The following is a 21,013-nucleotide window of genomic DNA, read 5'->3' as shown; positions in this document are numbered from 1 at the left end:
GTAAAAGCAGGAGGGTAATGTCATCCCTTTCTTTGGGATAATGAGGTCAGGGAATAGCTCTTCTGTTTCTGTAACTGGAAACTAAGCTATTGGACCCACTTCCCTAAAAGACTGGGTGGAGAAAAACATGACTGCCTGGCTAAACTGGATGAGAAACTTAAAACTGAGAGAAATAACTTTGGGTCTGGGTCAAAGAGTGGGGAAAAAAGCACCTTCTTTTTGTCCTCCTTGCTGTTTTTCTGCAGAAAACGAGGCTGGGCAAACTTCAGATTAGTTGTCATAACAAAGATGGAATCAAATATGCTGATATCTCTCATTGGAGTTTTTGTTTACACTGCAAATAATTTTGACCCAAATTACCTTTTTCTGTCAAAATGTTTGTTTTGCATGGAAAGACATTTCTTCCTGAGAGGGGGGAAATAAAAATCAGTTAAAACATTTTGACCAGTTCTGACAGGAACATCTGAACATGTAGGAGGATGGGAGAGTGCTTGAAATAACCAAACTGGCATTCCCCAGTGGGGTTTAGGTGTGCAAAACCAGCTGTCTGCAAAATAAGAAAGCACATCTATATTCTCATCACTATTCTAGGGTCTCTTCCTCTTTTTTTTCTTTCAGAAAGACCGTTTCTCTGTGATTTTAGAAGCTTTGTCTTTGCCTCTCATGCCTCAGAACATATTGCTGTATTATTTCACAAGCTTTTCCTTTCTCTCTCATGCCTCAGAGCACCACTTCTTTTTCAGTTCAATCTTTCTCTGGCTATTTATAATCATAGGATCAGAGACTGGTTTGGAAGGGACCTTCAAGATCACCCAGCTCCAACCCCCCTGCATGGGCAGGGACACCTCCCACCAGGCTGCTCCAAGCCCCATCCAACCTGCCCTTCAACACTGCCAGGGATGGGGCAGCCACAGCTTCCCTGGGCAACCTGGGCCAGGCTCTCACCACCCTCACACTCCAGAATTCCCTCCTCATGTCTCACCTCAATCTCCCCTCTGCCAGTTTTCTTCCATTCCCTCTTGTCCTCTCCCTCCCTGCCCTTGTCCCAAGTCCCGCCCTAGCTTTCCTGGGGACTTAGAGCACTGGAAGGTGCTCTAAGGTCTCCCTGGAGCCTTCTCTTCTCCAGGCTGAACACCCCAACTCTCTCAGCCTGTCTCCAAAGCAGAGCTGCTCCAGCCCTCAAATAATCTCTGTGGCCTCCTCTGGACTCTCTCCAAAAGCTTCATGTCCTTCTTACATTGAGAGCTCCAGAACTGGACACAGTGCTCCAGGTGGGGTCTCACAAGACCAAACTAGAGCAGGACAATCCCCTCCCTGGCCCTGCTGGCCACGCTGCTTTTGCTGCAGCCCAGGACATGGTTGGTTTCTGGGCTCCAGCACACACTGCTGGCTCATGCTGAGCTTCTCATCCACCATCACCTTCAAGTCCTTCTTGAATTTAGGATGAAATCTTCTAAGGCATTCCCTGTGCAGCACACCCGTTTGCACAGAGAGCCTTGCTGGTGACTCACTGGGATGGGTGTCACCTCTGCCTGGTGGCTCCACTCTGTTATCTGCTGAGGTTAGTGTTGTTCCCCACCTGCCATTGTGCCTCTGGGGAGATAAACGTCTTGGTCATGCACTTAATGCAGGTTTGCAGCACTGAGGCTTTCTGGCTTGCAAATACACGTGTCTGCCTACAAGCTGATCCAAGCCTGTTGGATGTGGATCTGTTTTCCCCACCGTGTTGCCCTCCAAGGATTAATTGCTGTTCTGCAGCATTTTTCAGCCCTGAGTTCAGCTGCAGTCCTGGAGTTTCACTGGTTGACATCAGCCAGGGCTTCATCTCCCTACATTTGCAACTTGGCAATAAGAGATTCAGAAGAGGGTGACTGCAAGTGAGACTTCCAGAGGCAAAGCACTCCTCAAGGGCCATATCATATCAATAAATACATCAAAAATTACAGGGATCTCGTCAAAACTTCCAGCTGCAAGAAGACAGGCTCAAAGATTATACAGGGGGAAAAAAAGGATGTCTCTTTGCTTTTCTGCAATCTGAGAATTGAAACCCCTTCCTGACTTTGCTGATGATGATGGTTTTGGGGTTTTTTTTTATTCCTCTTTTCTTGTTTTGAATCCATTATTTTATATCCTGCTTTCGCTCAAGTCCCAAGGAATATTAAAGAATAATCAAAATGTAGATATCCCAGGTAAATAATAATAATAATAATAATAATAATAATAATAATAATAATAATAATAATAATAATAATAATAATAAGAAGAAGAAGAAGAAGAAGAAGAAGAAGAAGAAGAAGTCTTGGTGGAAGGGGAAATGCAGGGATTGTCAGTGGAAACTTTGACATGTCTGAGTTGCCCCTGCCACTCATGAGGTCAGGAATCACCATCCCCACACAAGACTCAGTCTGGCTTTGTAAGAAACCTCCTTCCTCGCTATCAAGCCACTGTGTTGAATCCAGTGCTGGCAAATCCCATTTTTCTAAAAGAGCAATGTGTAGTAAGAGGATATACTCCTGCAGAAGAGGATATACCTCCTGGTAGAACAGCAGGGTTTTGTCTTAGTCTAGCCATGGCTGGATACAAGAGGGTAGAAGGAAAATATATATATATATATATATATGTAGGAACTCCGTTTATGTTCCCCAAAGGACTCTTGAAGGCAACAGCCAGCTTCAGACTGGGTCTGTCAGCACAGTCTTCTCCAGGCCATGGTGACTTTCTGCTTTGGTTTCTTCTGCTGTATGTTCACAGCATCTCTGCATCAACCACAAGCCCACAGGCTGGCTCAGTCTGAGCAGTGTCTTCATTACCCACCCTGGGGAGCCAGATCTGCTGGAGCCTTCGAGGGGAGCCAGGGCCCTGTGCTCCTGGGGTGAAGCCAGGGGTGAGCAGGGCAGCATGTCCCAGGGCTGTCCCCAGCACGGAGCCAGAGGAATGTGAACGTGAGGAGTGAGTTATGCAATTGTGGCAAGATCTAGCAAAACAACAGTGTGCTGAGCTGGTTACAGAGGGAAAGGAAAATAATAAAAAAAAAAAGAAGCCTTCTGCTAACTTGGGCCGAGGCCTCTGGCAGGATGAGTCACTGTGAGCTGCCATGGTTACGAAACAAGTCTTACTGTGCAGATACAAACCATGCTCAGAGGCAAGTACACCCCTAACTAGTTCCAAACTTGGAAAACACTTGAGTGTAGGTAAGGCCTAATACCAAGTGGGTGTTTGCAAGAAGGAGAGTTACAGCAGAATCCTTTGGAGCTGATATTCAGCAGCATGCAAAGAGGAGAAAGAAGCATGCTGCCACATGCAACCTTCATGTCAGGATCTTCTTGCCTATTCCTTCTGGATTGCAAGGGCTGCTGCCAGAATTGTTTCATGGAGGGGTGAAAAAGAGGATGTTTCTGCACCTTGGCAAGAAAACAAATAGTAGTGTCACAGATGATTCAGCTGGCACGAACAGTGAGTCATGGAAATGCACCATGGAAAGTCTCCAGCGCAGGATGCACGGCACAGTGGAATATCTGATGCGCATCCAGCCTAGTGCCCCGGCGTCCTTGGGAGAGTCAGGGGCAGCCAGGATGATGTGCAGCACTAACACACGCCCACAGGTTTCCCACATGTGCCCTCAGCCCTGTGAAGCTGCAGTCATCAAGCCCACCATCATCATCACAGTGCTCAAGCAGGGATTTCACTGGCTTCACCCCAGCAGCAGGGTTTTCATGAACAAGGTGTGTCCCCTCCTCCTTTTCCAGCCACACCACCAACGAAAGGACTCGGAGGCTGTTTGCTGATGATCAGCTTGAGAAGAACCAGGCCAGGGTAAAGGATTGAGGGAATGCAAAGTCTCCTGCAGCTCTTTTATGTCCCTACTTGTGTGAGTCAGAGCCATGAGCTCACAGCAGCAGGCTGAAGCCATTAGTGCCCTCACCCTGTGAGGGACAGAGGGCAGAAACCTGGCTGAAAAAGCTAGATCAGGCTGGGGTCACCATCACAGAACAAAGCAACCCGAGCGTGAGGAGTAGATCTGACCCCATATCTGTATTTTAGACAGGAATATCAAGGCAAAATCTGCTCAAACCTCATCAGCAGGTATTTTTCAGGATACTTGGCAGCTCTGGCCAACAGGGAATGAGCTTTTCGTGCTTTCTGCCCCCAACTCCACCATTACCGTGGGGCAGATGCCTTAGCTTCTTACAGCCTGTTTCATATCCATGCAACGAGGACAGAGCTCACCCCATACTTGAAAAAAAAACCCTAACTCTTTTATTTCTTCACATAAATGAGTAGTCTTAAGTGCTGACACTGTGACCACCACCTGGCTTTGTCCCACCCATCAGGATGACGCAGCCCCTGTCCCAAGGGGGTTTCCCAAAGTGAGTGGATGTCTTCCCTCCCACCACCACCTCCTTCACCATTTGCTGCAAGGTTTCACTTGGCCTCGTTTTATTTTTATAAAAAGCGCTGCGTTTTCACTGAGCAAACTCCCTACAGCAGCCTAGAGTCAGGAATATATAGTTTGTTTGAGGTAAGTGAGATATCTGCAACGTTCCAATGACACCTGGGGTGGTTTACGGCCCAAGAAGCTGAGGGGCTGAACTGGGCTCCATCTGGGGGATCCCAACATGGAGCAGGATTTGTGGCCAAGATCAGACCCAACGAAGCCACTTCTGTCTCGCTCCTCAGGGCAGGAGGGCACCAGTGGGTACAGATCATTGTGGTGATTGGGAACACAGCCAAGGGGGCAAGAAAGGTCATTTTTTTTACCTTAAAAGGTAAAAAGTAACCTGCTAGAATGGAATGTGTCAACAGGGGCGGGAAACTTAGGAGAATAATTTGAAGAGAGGCTGTAAACCCTGCAGTGCCCAGCCAGGGGGGAAACAGGGGCGGGAACTTTGGGAATAGGGAATATAAACCGTTATTCACCTGGCTATGGGTGCGCCTGCTCGTTTAGGTGACCCGTTCTTGCAAGGATGCCAATAAACTGTGCTTGGCTGAAGGATCCGCGCGGGCCTGTTCCCTGGCGCGACAGACATTCCTCACTCCCCTTGAGGCGACCGCAGCGCCGGGCAAGGCCCGCTCCCCGGGGCTCCAGGCGGTGCCTCCAGCGCCGGTAAGGAAGCCCGGGGCACCTCAGGGCAGCTGAGGAGCGGGGGAGGGTGCTGCGGGGCCGGGCACACGGCGGGGTAAGGCAGCGGGAGAGCGCCAAGATGGCGGCGGCGCGGGGCGGGCTGCGCGACTTCTTCCCCCTCCTTCCCCCGCCGCCGCCAAGTCTCGCGAGAGCGGGCGGCGCGCTGCGGTAGGAGGTCGGCGCAGAAGGACGGGGCCGCTTCGCTCCCGCCGCCTCGTCCCTCTCTCTCTCTCTTTCCTTTTCCCCCCCCTTTCCTCCCCTTTTTTTTTTCCTTCCTCCCGTTTCCCGGCAGGATGCCGCGCTCCGGGCCTCTCCCTGCCGCCCTTTCGGTGCTGCTGGTAACCACCGCGCTGCTGCCGGGACCTGCCGCGGGGCAGAATGGTGAGTTGTGAGGGGGGGGGGGGGTTTGTGCTGTGGGGGCGGCTGAGGGGGTGAGGGGGGGGGGGGGGGGGGGAAGGGCGGGATCCTGGAGCCCCGGGGGGTGGGAGAGGGGGAAAAGGCACCGTGGTTGAGGGGAACCCCCTGTGTTTTGGGTTCCCGGAGATGAAGGGGGTGTCGGAAGGGCCGGTGTGTCCGTGTGTCCGTCCCCCCACCCCCCTTTTCCCCCCCCGCTTCTCCTGAGGCGTCTCGTGCTGCCGGTGGAACGGAACCATCTCCCGCCGCCTCCTGAACCCCGGGCTGCCTTAAATCATTTATCGTGCACGAAAACCGTAGTTCCTTAGCAACTGGAGAGGTCCTCAGAATAGGAGCGGAGACGAAGGGCGGCGGGGAATGATGGGGGGGGGGGGGGGGGGGGGAGGAAGGGAAGAAAAAAGAGGGGGGAAAAAAACCCTAAAAAACCAACCCCCCCCCTACCCAAGCCGTCTTTCTTCCTTGTAGGAAGGGTAGCCTGAGCTAAACGCAGCCCGGCATGCCTCCTCCCTGATGAGTTTGCAGCCGAGGGCATGAGAATTAGTGGCAGAAGGAAGCCGGGGCCAAGGGAGCCTCCTGCTTGGAAGGGGGGGCCCGCGGTGCTCCCCGAAATGCCTCCCTGGTGGTGCCCTCGGGGGGGGTTGCGAGCCCTGGAGGCAGGTGTTCCCTGCTCCAGGCTGCCTGGAGCCGGGTTCTCATGCAGCATCATGGTGGAAGTCATGGCAGGGATGCTCTGGCCTGTGCCTGCTGTGAAGGGCAGGGAGCCTGGCTCGCTGGAGACTCCCGTGGTTTTTTTTTTTGGGGGGGGAAATTTAGGAATATACCAACCCCACTTTTCGTCCTTCTTTCTCTCTCCTTCCTTCCTGCTCTGCAGATATTCACTCCTAAGCGTTTTCCTCCCATTCGTGTGAATTTTGCCTTCAGCTTTGCTGGCTGTTTGCTTTATTGAGGCTTTCAGCATATTTGGTGATGATAGGAGAGGTGTAGATGGAAGAAATGATATCGTGAACATTCCAGTTCAGAATTATTATGTGCATATATTGTGGTCTGAAACCAGAACTGAGCCTTATGACAAAACAGAAGCAGCTTTGGCACCCTCACTGTATGAATGAAAACTCTAGGATTCCTGCAGTATGAGGGACTTCTTGTGGAGCCTGAAAGACTCTGACCGAATTCCACTGGGGTTCAGTAGGAATTAGGCACCTGACTCCCAGGACCTCCTAGGAATGTGCTGGTGAAGTCTGGTCTGCTTTCTGGAGTGGCTGTGCCATCTGACCATCATTTTGGCAGGCTTCATCTGCCTCTGCCGTGTTTCCCTGGCGTTTGGGGGAAGTGAGATGAGCAGTCAGAAGAGATGAGCAGTCTTCTGACATGCAAGTTAAATGGGTCGGGTGCCTGAGGCTGTTCCTGTGCAGAGTTAGCAAGTTAGGTGTCAAATGCCAGCAGCTGGTACAGCAATTCCGAATAGCTGGTAGGCAGTGCAAACATTTGGTGTTTGACAGTAGTTATATGTCTGGAGGTCAGCAATTAAATAAATTTTGGGGTAGATGGAGGGCTTTTGCCTTTCTGTGTCTTAATTATGACTTTCACTCCTGTCATGAAGATAACCAAGCAGTAGCAGATCTTGGCATGAGATGAGGCTGCAGAGCCCAAGTGTATCCTTAAAGCTCATTAATTTTTATTTGGTTAACAAGGGTCATCCAAGTGATTAGATGGTCAGGGATGCTCTTGAGTGTCTGTAGGAGTTGACACAGGTATATGAAAATCCTGGAAAGGAGCAGAGCACTTGCAAGCCAAGGGAAAGGTGGAGGTCCTTCTGGAGAAGGTTCATTGCTGCTATTGGGTTTTTAGCCCACTTCCAATGCTGTTGCAGCAGAGGGAAAGAAATGTAAAGGCTGTAGTCCTGCTGCAGAGGAACTGTTTTGTTTCAGCAAGTAATGGCCAGTGAGACCCTTCATAAAAGGGAACAATTCCTCTGTTGCTTTGGCATGAAGAATAGGTGCAGCCATTTCCTGCATTGTATATATTCCTTGTAAGTCATTAGAAAAATACTGGTGTGGTGGTTTGAACAAGTGTGTTGGTGACAACTTCTTTGAAAAAAACAACCTATCTAAGCCACAGGTTTGTGCTTTGAAGGTATATGGAAGGATCCCAACGTGCATAGGCAATAATTGTGTTACTTATTATTAATGTGGAGCCATCACTGCAATGAGAGGTGATAGTCCAAGAGCTGGTGAACTTACAGGAACACCTTGTGAGTTTGCTGTGATAAAGGAATGGTAATGAGTTTGTTGAAGCTGCAGGGCAGCTCCCCTGCACAGAAAATGCCCAGTGGAGTCTTGAGTGTCTGTGGGAAGCAGGGTTTCTTTCTGCTTCTGATCACTGATTTTTCCAGAATTAATGTAATTCAGAATATTTTGAATCAGGCTCACCTATAGATTGAAGCTTGCTAAAATTGGAAGTAGACTTTTGATACTTGTGTGGATTCTTTTTAAAGCTCTTGCATAAACACCTAAAGATTGCAGGACAATTTGTGTGTCAGAAATTTAACTTTTCCTGAGGATTCTTCTGAGAAACTTGTCAGGCTCTTTGAGACTGCATTTCTGATGCATGCAAGCCCCCCCTCACTTTGTATCCAGAGCATAGTTTAGATGAGGTGACAGAAAGGAGAGTTAGGCGAGGAAGCATGAAGAGGAACAGACCTTGACAGACAGGCTGCTTCTGACTGTGTCAAACCTGTAGTTTCCAACTGGCATTTGTTGGAAAATCACTTTAGCACTTGAAAACACAGCATCTTCCTTATGGAATGGTGCTTGCCTTGCTGCTTGGTGATGAATAACACACCTTTTTCAGCTGCTGGTTGTTAAGCTTTGCAATATCTTTTTCCTCAGCTACTTGTTTAAAAATAAAGACTTCATCGTTCAATCCAAACCTTGAAAAGCTTGGACTCAAAAGAACTCTATTGTATTTTGACTGTTGTCTGAAATAGGCGCTTGGACTTCCCCCATGAAATCTGCAGTGAGTCTCCAGCACACCAAGTGAGTTGAATTGCTAGCAATTTTTCAAGTTCTCTCTTCAGAGCTCGGGTCTGGCAAAATGCTCTTAATCCCAGACTGTGAATGCTGGCATCATGAAATTGTTTGGCTTATTTTAATCTAGACATAAATGGAAGTAAAAGCAACTTAAGCTAGGTGGTACTGCTTTAGCTCTGCTCTCTTCATCTTCGGTTTGGATGAATGAGAAGGAACTAACCAGCTGGCTAAAAATAGAACGTGGCTTTTCTGTTGGCAGAAACCAGTACAGAAATGACCATAACAGAGTAGCTTCTTAAAAGAGCAAATGAAAAACCTTCCTTTTATCCTTGTCAATGCAGTTTCCGTCTGCTGATCATCATCCGTTTTGTATTCTGACAGAATTTTAATAGACCAGAGAAAACTAAGAATCTGTTTCATCCAGCATTTATGGTGCCTGAGCGTGGGCTGAGCATGGAGGAAAACATTCAAAGTTCTCTTTTCCACCGCTGCTATTCTCCTTCCTCCTCCAACTCCCTCATAGGAAACTTAAATACAAGCAAGATGACTGAAGTGTCTATGCTTGGAAATGGCACCGAAATCTGAGGGATCTCAGCCAACAGGTAAAGAGGCAATAACTGCTAGTGCTGACTTCTCTGTCATTTTGCTGGTGTTGGAAAACGTTTCAAAACAAGGGGCTTTTCAGTGATTAAATCCACCCAGAGCCGTCCTTACAACATAGTAATGATGAAGACTACTGGTTGAATTCATGAATGAGGAGCATTCTCTCCCCCACAATGAGCTCTTTCTGGTGCTGTAAGTACTACTTAAGAGGCGGCAATTGTTACAACTTGCATTGTAAAGGACAGCGCTAGTCTGTGATTCATCCCTGGCTTGTAGAGCCAAAGCATTCAGACTCTTCTTAACTTCAAGAGCTGGAGGTGCTGCCGCTCCCACTGACAAACCTGTTCAGATTGAAAGTTGGATAAACTAGTTTCTGCTTATCTATTTGCAGGAAAGATCTGTAAATCTAACCTATAGATCTGGAAATTTAACCTAAGCCTGCTTTCCCATTCTTTTTAGGCTTTTTATACCTGCGATTTAGAGTGGGGAGGAGGGTGTTACCTTCTCATCAGCAATTACTTCTGTACTTCTTCACGTTAATTGTTGTTGTTAAGGTGCGTTTTCCTGGCCGTTCCTGGTGTTTTTCTGCAGATTTTCTCAGTCACGTTTTCTGGAGTGTGATGTGTAAAACTGGACACACTTCCAGTTGGGACAGGACCAAGGTTTAGCAGAGTGGAAGGATCACTCAGTGTGTCTTGCATATGGCATTTCCATTAGCATCACAAGACAAATGGCTTCTTACAGTAAAACATTTTTGGCTCGTGTCCAGTAGGATCCTTTATGGTGGTCAGACCTTGTACTGCAGGGCTGCTACTTTGCATTCCTTTACTGCCTAAACCAGCTAGTTCTTAAGTGTTATGGAATGGGATCTTACCTGCTTCAATGTCTTACTCCAGTTGTCAAAAGCCCTATTCTGTCTTCTTGACCACCTGCCCCTACTTCACCTTGCTTTGCTTTTATCAGCATTAAAGACCCTCTAGCCCATCATTGGTCTTCCTTCATCCTGTTGTCCATAAGCTTCTTCATGTCCATGTATCAAAAAACCCCACAAAACAACCCCAAAAACCAAGCTGCATTAATGAGATGTTATTTTTGGTTGTGAGGCTTTTGTATAGGGACAGTATTCAAAGCTTTACTGAAATTAGGAAACTTGGGTCTGTTCTTTCTCCTCTGGAGTTACCTTTGGTTTTTCTTACCTTCCTAGCAGGAGGTCAGATTGTTATGGGCAAGCTGTATGGAGCCACAGGTAGGCAATACAGCTCTGTTCTTCCCTCCCCTGAGGCCATCTCTGGTTTTGAGCACTTCCAAGCAGATTTCTTCTATTCTTTTTGGAGACTGAAATAAGACTGACTGGTTTGTGGTTACACACTCTTTCCATTCTAAACATGGGCACTGTCTGCCCTTTTCCATCCACCATCTGCCATCAGTCCTGCAGAAGGAGTTGAATTAAACACAGCAGCTTGACAACCCCTAACTTTCCAAAGCAGTCTGTAATCTGGTTTTAGAGATCTTCTCTGAGATATGTGATCACTATGATCCTCCTTTTTTTTGGATAGCATGTGTGATAGCAGAATCTCCTTCCAGTCTTTTCCATGCATCCGAACTTTCTGCCCATGCCAAGTTAGGGGGCCTACAGGAAAGCTGGGGAGGGGCTTTTCACCAGAGAGGGCAGTGATAGGACAAGGGGTCATGGTTTTAAACTGAAAAAGGGAAGATTTAAGTTAGACATCAGGAAGAAATTTTTCACCATGAGGGTAGTAAGGCACTGGAACAGGTTGCCCAGGGAGGTTGTTGGTGCCCCCTCCCTGAAGGTGTTCAAGGCCAGGTTGGATGAGGCTTGTGCAGCCTGGTCTGGTGGGAAGTGTTCCCTGCTCATAGCAGAGAGGTTGGAACCTGATGATCTTTAAGGTCCCTTCCAACCCAAACCATTATATGAAAGTTATGCTGAGGTTGTTTGCAGAAATCCACAAGTGGTTAGGGTGTTTTTTCTGCTGCCAGAGCTGGGGGCTGAATGTGCAGATTTACCATCTGATCCTGCACACAATCCTTTAGGTGCTCGGAAGGACCCTCTATGTGCTCAAACTTCTTTAAACAAGCTTTTTATTGGTATTTCATAATGATTGTAGCAACTTGTCGCTTCTCCAAGTTCATTCTAGAATATCAAATCTAACTTGTATCAAGTGAAGTAGGGAGAACAGCTGTTGAAATGTAACTCAGAAGTTATCAAAGCTCCGTATAAAATATCCAGTTGTTATTTGCATGCTTTTTAAAATGTTGCTTCTTATGTTAAATTTCTTTTTGCTCTATACATTAAAAGCTTTTTTTGTGTCTTACTCTGCCTGGTCTTTTTTTGGTGTCGAAGGAGATTGAGTCAAAAGTGAATTTCATTCAAGCCTGGATTAAATGTCTGCATCTGTGTCAAAACTTGAGAGTATTTATCCCCTCAAAAGATAACTACTGTAGACTTTTGAAAATTCATGCCCTGTTGGTAAGCTTGAAGCTTTTTTGGGTCATTGCAACAGGATAGGTTTAGACTGGACATTAGGAAAAGTTTTTTGACAGAAAGAGTGGTTAGAGACTGGAACAGGCTGCCCAGGGAGGAGGTTGAGTCACCATCCCTGGATGAGTTTAAGGGTTGTTTGGATGTGGTGTTGGTGGAGATGGTTTAGGGGAGAACTTTGTAGAGTAGGGATGGTGGTTAGACTCGGTGATCCCAAGGGGCTTTTCCAGCCTGAATGGTTCTATGATTCTATGATTTGTGAGGTTGAAGTCACCACTTTTGCACACTGATGCAAACTCACTCAAGAAACAGGGCAAGAACTTCGAAAGCTGTGAAGGGTTCTTCATCATATGGTGTCAGAAGCTGTAGATTTCTGCTATAATTAAGAATGAGAAGGTTTTTGAGAGAAAGACTTCTTTTTTTCCTGCTGTTTCTCTTCAGAATGCAGGGGAAAGCAGCACCATCATGTCACCGTGGCGTTCGGGCTGCTGGAAGGTGTGTGTGCATGGGGGAAAGTTTGAACAGTGGGCTCTGGACCTGGGAAGCAGATGTTGAGTAAATATGACCCCAAGAGGCACACTGTTGAAGAGCTGTAGGATAGGAGAGCCTTGATCCTTTTCTCACTGGCTTTGATGTTGAAACAAAGTGGGATGGCAGAGATTTGTGCTTTTGAAAGGGGGAAGAGGAGGCACTGTGTATGTCTGCCACTCTTTGGAGCTGTCTTTTAAACTTCAGGATGTAAAACTGGAAGAGGGGAGATTGAGGTGAGACATGGGGAGGAAATTCTTCCCTGTGAGGGTGGTGAGAGCCTGGCCCAGGTTGCCCAGGGAAGCTGTGGCTGCCCCATCCCTGGCAGTGTTGAAGGGCAGGTTGGATGGGGCTTGGAGCAACCTGGGCTGGTGGGAGGTGTCCCTGCCCATGCAGGGGGGTTGGATCTGGATGATCTTTAAGGTCCCTTCCAAACCAACCCAGTCTGTGATTCCATGATAAGATGGAGTCTCAGGGACACAATGTTTCTATCACCTTTTGATATATGAGCTTGGAGGTCTTTTCACTGTCAGAGAAAGGGCAGGGCCCAGGATGTTCTGAAAGAAAAAGATTTCCAGATGAGGAGGAAGGAGGAAAGTGCCCAAGACAGAAGGTGACTAGCTGTATAGATTTACGTTGTGAGACCTTTTAGGAGATGAAGTTTAGATCATAATGTCATGTTCTGGTTTGAATGAAGAAAAAAGCTGTTGGATTGCCTTGATTTGTATAGGCTTGTTTTACATTACATGTTTTAAAATGCCACAATAATGAGTCTGTTGAACAAAAATGCTACTTAGTGTAGCCAAGCAGTTGAGCTACTTACTGCTTCCCACATCTTGTGAATTATTGGTAGCTTTGAGTGCACATGGGGATCGTGGTGGCTTTCCCTGTAGCTTGTCCACTTGTTTGGAAACCTAAACTAAATGGGTTTTCTGACAGGCATGTTAAAGACATGAGAAAATTAGAGGAAAGGGGGATTATAATGGACTAGAAAAGGAAAGGTATGAAAAGATGCAATTAGTCCAAAACTTCAGCCAGTAAAAGCGGGTCAAAAAAGGATTTTGTTCTGGAAGGTTGGTAAAACTGACAAAGAATATATTTTAAGTTTTAGGAGGAGGAAATGGAACTTAAATGCCTAGAAAAGAGCTTGACAAGGATTTTGGCAATGTGGTAGGTTTCCAACAGACATCATGACAGACCAAAGGCAGAAATAATTTGGGGAAGGAGTACAGCAGGAGTTTGAAAAAAAAAAAAACAACAGATGCTTTAGAGGGTTTTTATAAACGAAGGAGATACCATATTGACTGATCACTCTTGGATTCTAGGGGGTTTTTGGCTTAGTTTGTTAGAAAAGCTTTGTGGTAGTTAACTAGGATAATCTACCTGAGCGGGTACAAATTGTAAATGTAAAATACCTATTAATACCTATAATATTAATTCCAAACTCCTAATAATGAACTAAATGAAGCTAAACTGGTTTAAATGCAGTTATAAATTGGAGTCCATCTGTGCAGCTTCTGTTAGTCTTGTTAAATCCATGTGAATGTTGTAATGTTAAGAAGCTCTTGTCTTGCCATGATGCTAAACATAGTATGTAATGACTGACATAAGTGTTCAAAATATTATTTGATACCTTCTTGCTTGAGGAAAATCTGAAATTAGTGTTACAGCCCAGAGCTTAGAAGAGCAATGAAAATTGCTCCAGGGACTGTGGTGTAAGTCAGGGCTGCTTGGCTTGGAGAGGAAAGTGCCTTGAGACAGGATCTCAGATTGTGAAAGATATTGGGAGAATTGGATATGGGGCTTTTGTTTGTTTGTTGGCTTTTTTTTTTTTTTTTTAATTCTCAGTACGTTGAAGGATAATGAATAGAATTGTTGCTGAGAAGGATAAAATAAAAGCTATGTGGGGATTACTTTGATCGGTGATACGTAGCTTTCCATGGCGCCGTGAAAGCTGGTCTCTTGTCTTGGGCACCAGACTGGCAAGATTACATTTTTCCCCTGAATTACTGGTGGGGTGAGGGCAGCCTGGTGCTAAAAATCCGGTGTTACTTCCCCTCTTGAGCAGGTTAGAGTCATTGTTACAAGGAGGTAATGCAGGTTGAGGAAGCAAAGAGATCTGTAACAGTGTTACAACTTGGTGTTGATCTTGGCTTCTATTTATCTTCCAGGGCAGCAAATTTCTGCTTGTTGTGCTTGGGTTGTTAATTTCTGCTTGAGGTATTCTAACCTGGATCTACAGCTAGTTTACCTAAAGCAGCCTTCTGCAGGGAACTTCATATGATTTTTGTCCTTTATCCTTTGCTTTAAGCATCCCAGATGGAAAGCAGCTGGCTCCCACTGTCACATTTTATACTGTTACGTGTTTCTGTGATTTTTATAGAAGTATGAGGACATAAATTCACATTTGGGGGTCAAGGTTGAAATGGGAAAAACTTATATTACAGTATGTAACTGGAAATGTTTCTTAGTTCTGCAGTGACTCTTTGTGCACTCCTATGTAATCTGTGTGTAGAAAGGGAAGGGCATGGCAAAAAAAGATGGAAAACTATTCCAGTGAGGTTTGAGGAGAGTTAAGAGGTTGAGATCAAGCAAAGCCAGGAATAAGTGACATGGATGAAAGAGATATGGATAGATATAAAGCAAGTCTGCTGGATTTAGTATGGGAAGAAATGTGGCTATAGGAGGTACAAATTGCTGTTTTAAACCAGATAGGCACCAAATAAGCAAACTTTCATTCTCAGCCTGAGGCATTATCTTGTTGCTCAAGTTTGTAGCTGAAGACATGCAGTGTAAGCAGCTTAGTTTACACTTGTGTTAGATGACCTTAAGGACTCTAAGAAATAAAAAAGGGAGCTCAATATTTGGAGATATAATTTTATTCAGAGTTTGCATATAGTAAGACAAGTTTTGCAGCTAACTTCTTCCTCTTGTTGTGACTGCCAGGCTACATAGAGAGGGAGTTCAGCAGTTGGTTGCTGTTGGGGCTTACCACTTCACTAGAATACAGTTGCCTTGGGGAAGTGTTTTCAAAATCCAACAGCAGCTGGATATTGAGGTTTTGTGATTCAGAGCCAGTCTGCACATGGTCTCTGGAAGTCTCTGGATGGACTTCTCTCTTTATGTATGTTGGGAAGCTAGGGTTTGCCTGGTCTGGCCTTTTAGGTTTTTTTCCCCTGCTTTTTCATGCTGAGGAAGAGTCTGACAAAGTTAGCAGAGCTGTAATTGGTGCTACACTGGGCATGACAAACTCCATTAGAAACAAGTGATTTTTGTTGAACCTGATGGTAAAATCTAAATATATCTCAGGCACACTGGAGGACTTGGTGCTCATACTTCCAAGTTGCAGGGGAAAGGGTTGTCTTTGAAAGTTATTTGAACAGACATTTTAGTTACACTTGGTGAGCTTTTCTTTTGTACAGTATCTCTTAATCTGCACTAAGACAAAAATACATTCCGGTTGCCATTCCCTTTGTTCTGCATTTTGCTTTAAGAAGTGATACATTTGATGCCTATTTGGTCTGGAAGCTATCACTGCCATTTATTTCTGTCTTACCATATTTCATTCAGGGTACTTCTTGCCTTTTTGCTCTTACAAGCTTCACTCTTTTCTACTGTCCTGGGGATGACTGTTGGTCTCTGGTCTGGCACCAGCATTTTCAGAACTGCCAAAAATAAGTTGCATTCCACAAAATTGTCTTCTATGCCTTCTACTATATTTGGTTTGTTTCTGTTGATGACTAGCACCCATCATATAGTGCTTTAGGTCGTGATCACCTTTGGATTTTCCCTTCCAGTGTTTTAAGTGCTATCACCTCTGACCCTGTATTTTTGGAAGTATTTGAGTATTATCCTATCTGTGCAAATTAATGGTTGGAATGATTCTTGGTTGTAGCGGGGATGTAGCAGAAATGTATCTGGCTGTAGCCAGATGTGAAAGCTTTTCTGCTTGCTATCAAATAGGACAGTAGTATAAATGTTTTAATTTCTGCTTTTTGTGTTTAGATTGATTATGATGCAACTCTCCCCATTATTTTTCCCTCTGCAGCTTTGGCACAGAGGACAGCAAGTGGTACTGCAGCATTCCCTCCCTGGCTGTTTGCTTCCAGAAACAAGCTGTTTGATGTAGATGGGACAGTTTGCATCTCTCCCCAGTTTGGAGGGTACTGAACCTAATATGAGCCTTAGCTATAAATTTTTTAACTGACAGGATCTTCAGCACTTTGCTGCAAGCTCTGTAGTCCTCAGCAGCAGCTTATGGCAGCAGCAGCTGCATTTTTTGGGTCTCAGAATCCCCAAGATCCCTTCTTTAGCAATACCAGGATCAATTGAGTGACCCCAATCTTGAGCCATATGGAGTAGGGGGGGGGGGAAAGTAATTTTTGGTTTCTAGGAAGGGAATTAGTTGGGAGAATGGAGCAAAAATGACAGGCCAGAGGGAAGTAGCTTTTAAGGAGCTATAAATATCATCCAGGGCAAGAGCTGTAAAAGGGCATGGATGGATACAGAACTGCTCAGAGTATCCTCTTGCCCTCTACCTCTGTCTTTATCTACTTGAAAGCAAGATTTGAGAAGATGCACTACAGTATGGGGCTTTCTAGTACAAAATAAGTGTCTGGGAGTTACAGTTGTTAGTGGCCTTCAGTCATGTTTCTCAGCAAAGCATGATAATTTTTGTTGTTGTTGTTCTTTTTATTTTTATGCCTCTTTGAGGCAACAAATTGTCTGCAGAGACGTATCCTTTTAGCAGCCCCTATTAAATGTCACTCTGGCACTGGCTGCCCAGTCAGTACCAGTGTGAGTGTGCCTCATCCTGTGTTGCTGCTCTCTTGTTTGGGAGCCTCAGTGTGACCAAAAGAAAAAAACAAACCAAAAAACAAAAAAGACGTGGTTTTATAGTTCCTGAAGGATTTTCCACTGTTGTCCCCTTTTTGCAAAGCAAACCTGAATTCTTGCTTATCAAGGATGGAAAATTACTAAGTCAGGCTTTTTGCTTGCTTTGTGGAAATGTGAACTTGCTCTCAGATGGCAATGAAAACATCACCACCTTTTAGGAAAACCCTCAGCAGCAAACTCATGAAGGCTGGCAGAAGATCACTGCATGTTTGTCCTGTTCTTACCTTCTTGCCACAACCACCACTGTTCAGGCCTGCTACAGGATAAATTATTTCCGTGCTTTTGTCTGGTTCCTAGTAGAGTATTTAAAAATATCTTGTGATGCTGTTGTAAAATGACTGCACAATCGAATGTGGCCTTTGGTTCAAGAGCACGTGACAGACTTCTTGGTGTTGTCCTCCTGTTCAGTACAACAGCTCTTGAACAGGGCTGTGATGATAAAGCAGATGAAGTACCTTTTTTACTTCAGTTTAGGGAGATAACTTAGATTAGATTTTAACCAAATGGCTTAGGTCATCTTTTGTACTCTTCTCAAACACCACAAAATATCTGAAATGTAGTTAAGACTCTTAAATGCCTATCAGCTGTGGGTCTGGATGCTCTGGTACCTTGAGTAGGCTGCACTTGAGTTCTGATGGTTCAGGAATGCTGGATTTTGCCACTGTCTTGAGTGTAGTGCTTTTTAATTTCATATCTTTTCAGTTTTATAGGGAAGCCATCTCAAACCCTTGCCTTTCCAGCTTTTGGCTTTTACTGTCATCAAGATAGCTGTGTAATTGCATTGTATTGGTGATGTGGTGGTACTGCTGCCAAGTTCTAAACACCAGAATTTTGGAATTCATATTTAAAGATTGGATAGTTGTTAGGGACTTCACCTCTTTCATGCTTGCAGAGAAGCTTATTTTTGGTTTGGTTTCCACCCTCTCAATTAGTATTGGTAGCACAGTGGTGATGTTTTGTAAATTTTCTTCTTTATGCAGAAGAAAGGAACAGGTTTCTGTCAGGATTTTCTGTCAGCTCCCTTTTATGCTGCCTACTTGAAGAGTCCAAACCTACTTGGCACTTAATTGGGTTGCTGCTTTTGCTGCAAAAGAAACAGGAGTAGGGGACAGCCTGCTCAGGAGGGCTGCAGGTTGTGTTTCAAGCTGTAAGGCTGTCTCTCTTAGCTAGAAAATCCAGAAGGTCAAAAATGGACCCCTTCAGCCATGACTGGCGTTTTGGGGGGTTTTGTTGCCCTTTTAGGGGGTTTTGTTGTGGATAGTGTGAGGCCAGGAGGTGTGAGTGGCTCAGCTCCCTGTGCTGAGCAGCCTTGGGCTGCAGGAAGGCGGTTTCTACGTGTGGATTAGGATGCCCAGAGTGTGTGATCACTCATCTTGACTGATGCTGAGCTTGAATTTCATCTCATAAACAGCAATATCGGGTGCTGTAGAGGAGCTGCCCTCAGAAGTATTATTTTTGTTCTCATCTCAGTGGTGTCAGGCAGCCATGGGAGATCAAACCCCTGGCCCGAGGAGGACGTGACTGATGACGTAGCCCTGATGCAGCTGCCTGTGCTGGCAAAAAATGGTGGGAAGGACAAGGCTGTTGCCTGTGGTGTGTGGAAGCGAGAAGTGTTGGTTGACAGCTTGATGTGGACATCTGAGTTAGCAAAGCCTTCCTGTGGTCAAAGGTGTGTTTTTAGAGTAACAGGCTTGTCAAAACAGAGAGAAACTGAACTGTGCTGTAGAAGTGGCTTGCGGGGGGGGGGAAGATTCAAAATGCAACCTGAAGCAGGGCATCTCTCCATTTGCAGAGGAGCATAAATCTGGTGGCATCCCTGCTGCCTTTTAACAGGTTTTCTTCCTGCCTTCCTCTTCCCTGAAACGAGTAATACAGAGCATAGTCTGAATTTGGGCTGTGTGCTGCTTCTCTGACCAGGCAGATCGAGACCTGACCTGCCAGAGATGTGTTTGCTCTGAAGTTACCTGTTAGTAGGCAGTAATTCTCTGCAGCTTTAGAGAACCTAAAAGTATCTCTCCTCTGTCCCCATCTCCTGCAGCAGGGCTGGTGTTTTACATATTGTTATTGGGCAGAACTTGCTCTGTTAGAAGTTGAACTCAGATGACATCTGAAGTGCAATAAATTTCAAAATGCAATTATCCCTTCTGCTAATAGCATTTCTTGTGCACAGAGAATATTTCCTCTCCCTGCCCCCCCTCCTAGTTCTCAGCCCTGCCTCAGATTGTGTGGCCTCTTACATAACCCAACAGTTCTGCAAAGGGCATTTCTTCAAAAAAAGGTTGGGGTGTTAAAATGCCCAGATGCTTCATCAGGGATGGGCTGGAGCAGCTTGGAGCAGCTCGTCCTACTGCAGAATGCATAAAAGGGGGGAAAAAAAGAGCTTTGCATTCAGTACCTGCTTCCTTGGTGCTAAAGAGAAATGTAACCAGTCTCCTGTCAAACACACAGTTGTGGGATCAGGAAAGGTCAAAGCAAAACTGAGCAGCTCTGTAAACCTTTAGCTCTCTAATGGTGTAGTCTGAGCATTTTAAAGACCTAATCAGCACACAGGGTATTTCTTGTACCCTCACCAACATTTTGTGCTGTTTTCAATAGTTTTAGGGTGCAAATCTGGTGGTCTTAAAATTTTTTTATATATCTTTAGCATGCAGGCTTCAGTTACTGAGTTATATCTGAACCCTGGACAAATTGAAATTGCTGTCTGCTGTAACTCAGCTTTTTAGTGTTGTGAAGCTGAATTCCTTCCCACTTATTTCCAAGGGGTGGGTTTCTAGTTGTTAACAAGACATTTTTAGCAGTATACAGGAGCTTTTCTACTTTTGTGTTTTTACCTTAGTAAAATTATTGTATATTCCCTAGCTACAACAATAGTATTTCTCTAGTGACCTAAAAAAAGGAGTTAAAACTAACAAATCCTGGCTTTTTTTTTTTTTCTCCTCCCTGCATGGATGATTTTAAATCTTTTATCCCTAAGTTGTGCCAGAGAGAAACATAAATGGAAGAACAGGAGAATCCTGCCTGTCTGTTCTGAGAGTGATACAAGCTTAGTCTTTGGAAAAACCCTTTGAGAAACTAGTCTACAAATCTTCTACAGAGGGAAATTTCTTGTGATAAATGCTTCTCGATGCATTCAGCCAGCTTCCTGACTGTGTGTGCTCTTCTGGACACCCAGGCATGCAAAAGCAGCATTTGCCACACAATGACACTGTTCTAGAAAGGCTTGGGGTGGCATCCTGCACACTGCCAGCATCAGGTGAGTAACCATCCCAGCTCTTCCTGATCCAAACAGCCAGTTTGAAGTGGCTGTAGACAAGGATTTTTTTTTGCCTTCAGATTAGAATGGTTTGTAGCTCAAGGTCTTACTAGGGGGAGAGTGTGGATATTTAGTGAACCTGATTACCACTTCTGTGTCTGATTTGAATCCCTGATCAGTTGACTAGAACTACCTGAAGTCACTTGACTTGCATCAGTCCACCAAGCCTTCGGTGTGGAGTCAGCTCAGGGGAACGTTTTCTAGCCATGCATGTAGCACTCATGGAAATGTGAGGATCACAAGCCTCTGGGATTTTAAAATACAGGAATATTAAGACTGGCTTGTGTGACCCTGAATTGAGGTGCATGTCCTCTTTGAGGAGCAACTTGCCATTTTCCTGGAAAGGCTCAAATGGCTGCGTCATCCCCATTGGTTTAGTTGATGTTACGCAAGTTGTTGGTCTGCACCAAGTGCTGAATGAAGTTACCCAGACTTCCTTTTCTCAAGCATGCCATGGAAATGCCACACAGCTAAATACAATTCTGGTTAGGATGCTGTCTTGTGTGCTGCTGGTGGTGTGTGAGAGCTACTTCAGAGATGACTAGGAGTAGTTCTCCACAAATGTCCTTTAATAGTTTCATGGAAATATGAAGAACAGTGGTTTTTAA

At 45.3% G+C, this 21,013-nt stretch overlaps 1 protein-coding gene across 2 annotated transcripts in view; it reads left to right on the top strand.

Moving 5' to 3' along the window:
• Positions 1 to 5,280: 5,280 nt before the first annotated feature.
• Positions 5,281 to 21,013, top strand: part of NPTN (neuroplastin) — a 60,189-nt gene continuing 44,456 nt past the window's right edge. For both annotated transcript variants that reach the window (XM_051628426.1, XM_051628425.1), the window contains exon 1: positions 5,281 to 5,503. In XM_051628426.1, the coding sequence (XP_051484386.1) occupies positions 5,416 to 5,503 (88 nt within the window). In that variant the 5' untranslated portion in view covers positions 5,281 to 5,415. The remainder of the gene's footprint in view (positions 5,504 to 21,013) is intronic.

Source organism: Apus apus, chromosome 10 (assembly GCF_020740795.1).
Source record: "Apus apus isolate bApuApu2 chromosome 10, bApuApu2.pri.cur, whole genome shotgun sequence".
NCBI lineage: Eukaryota > Metazoa > Chordata > Aves > Apodiformes > Apodidae > Apus > Apus apus.
Note: the sequence above shows the minus strand (reverse complement) of the source record. Positions and strands in the feature narration are given on the sequence as shown.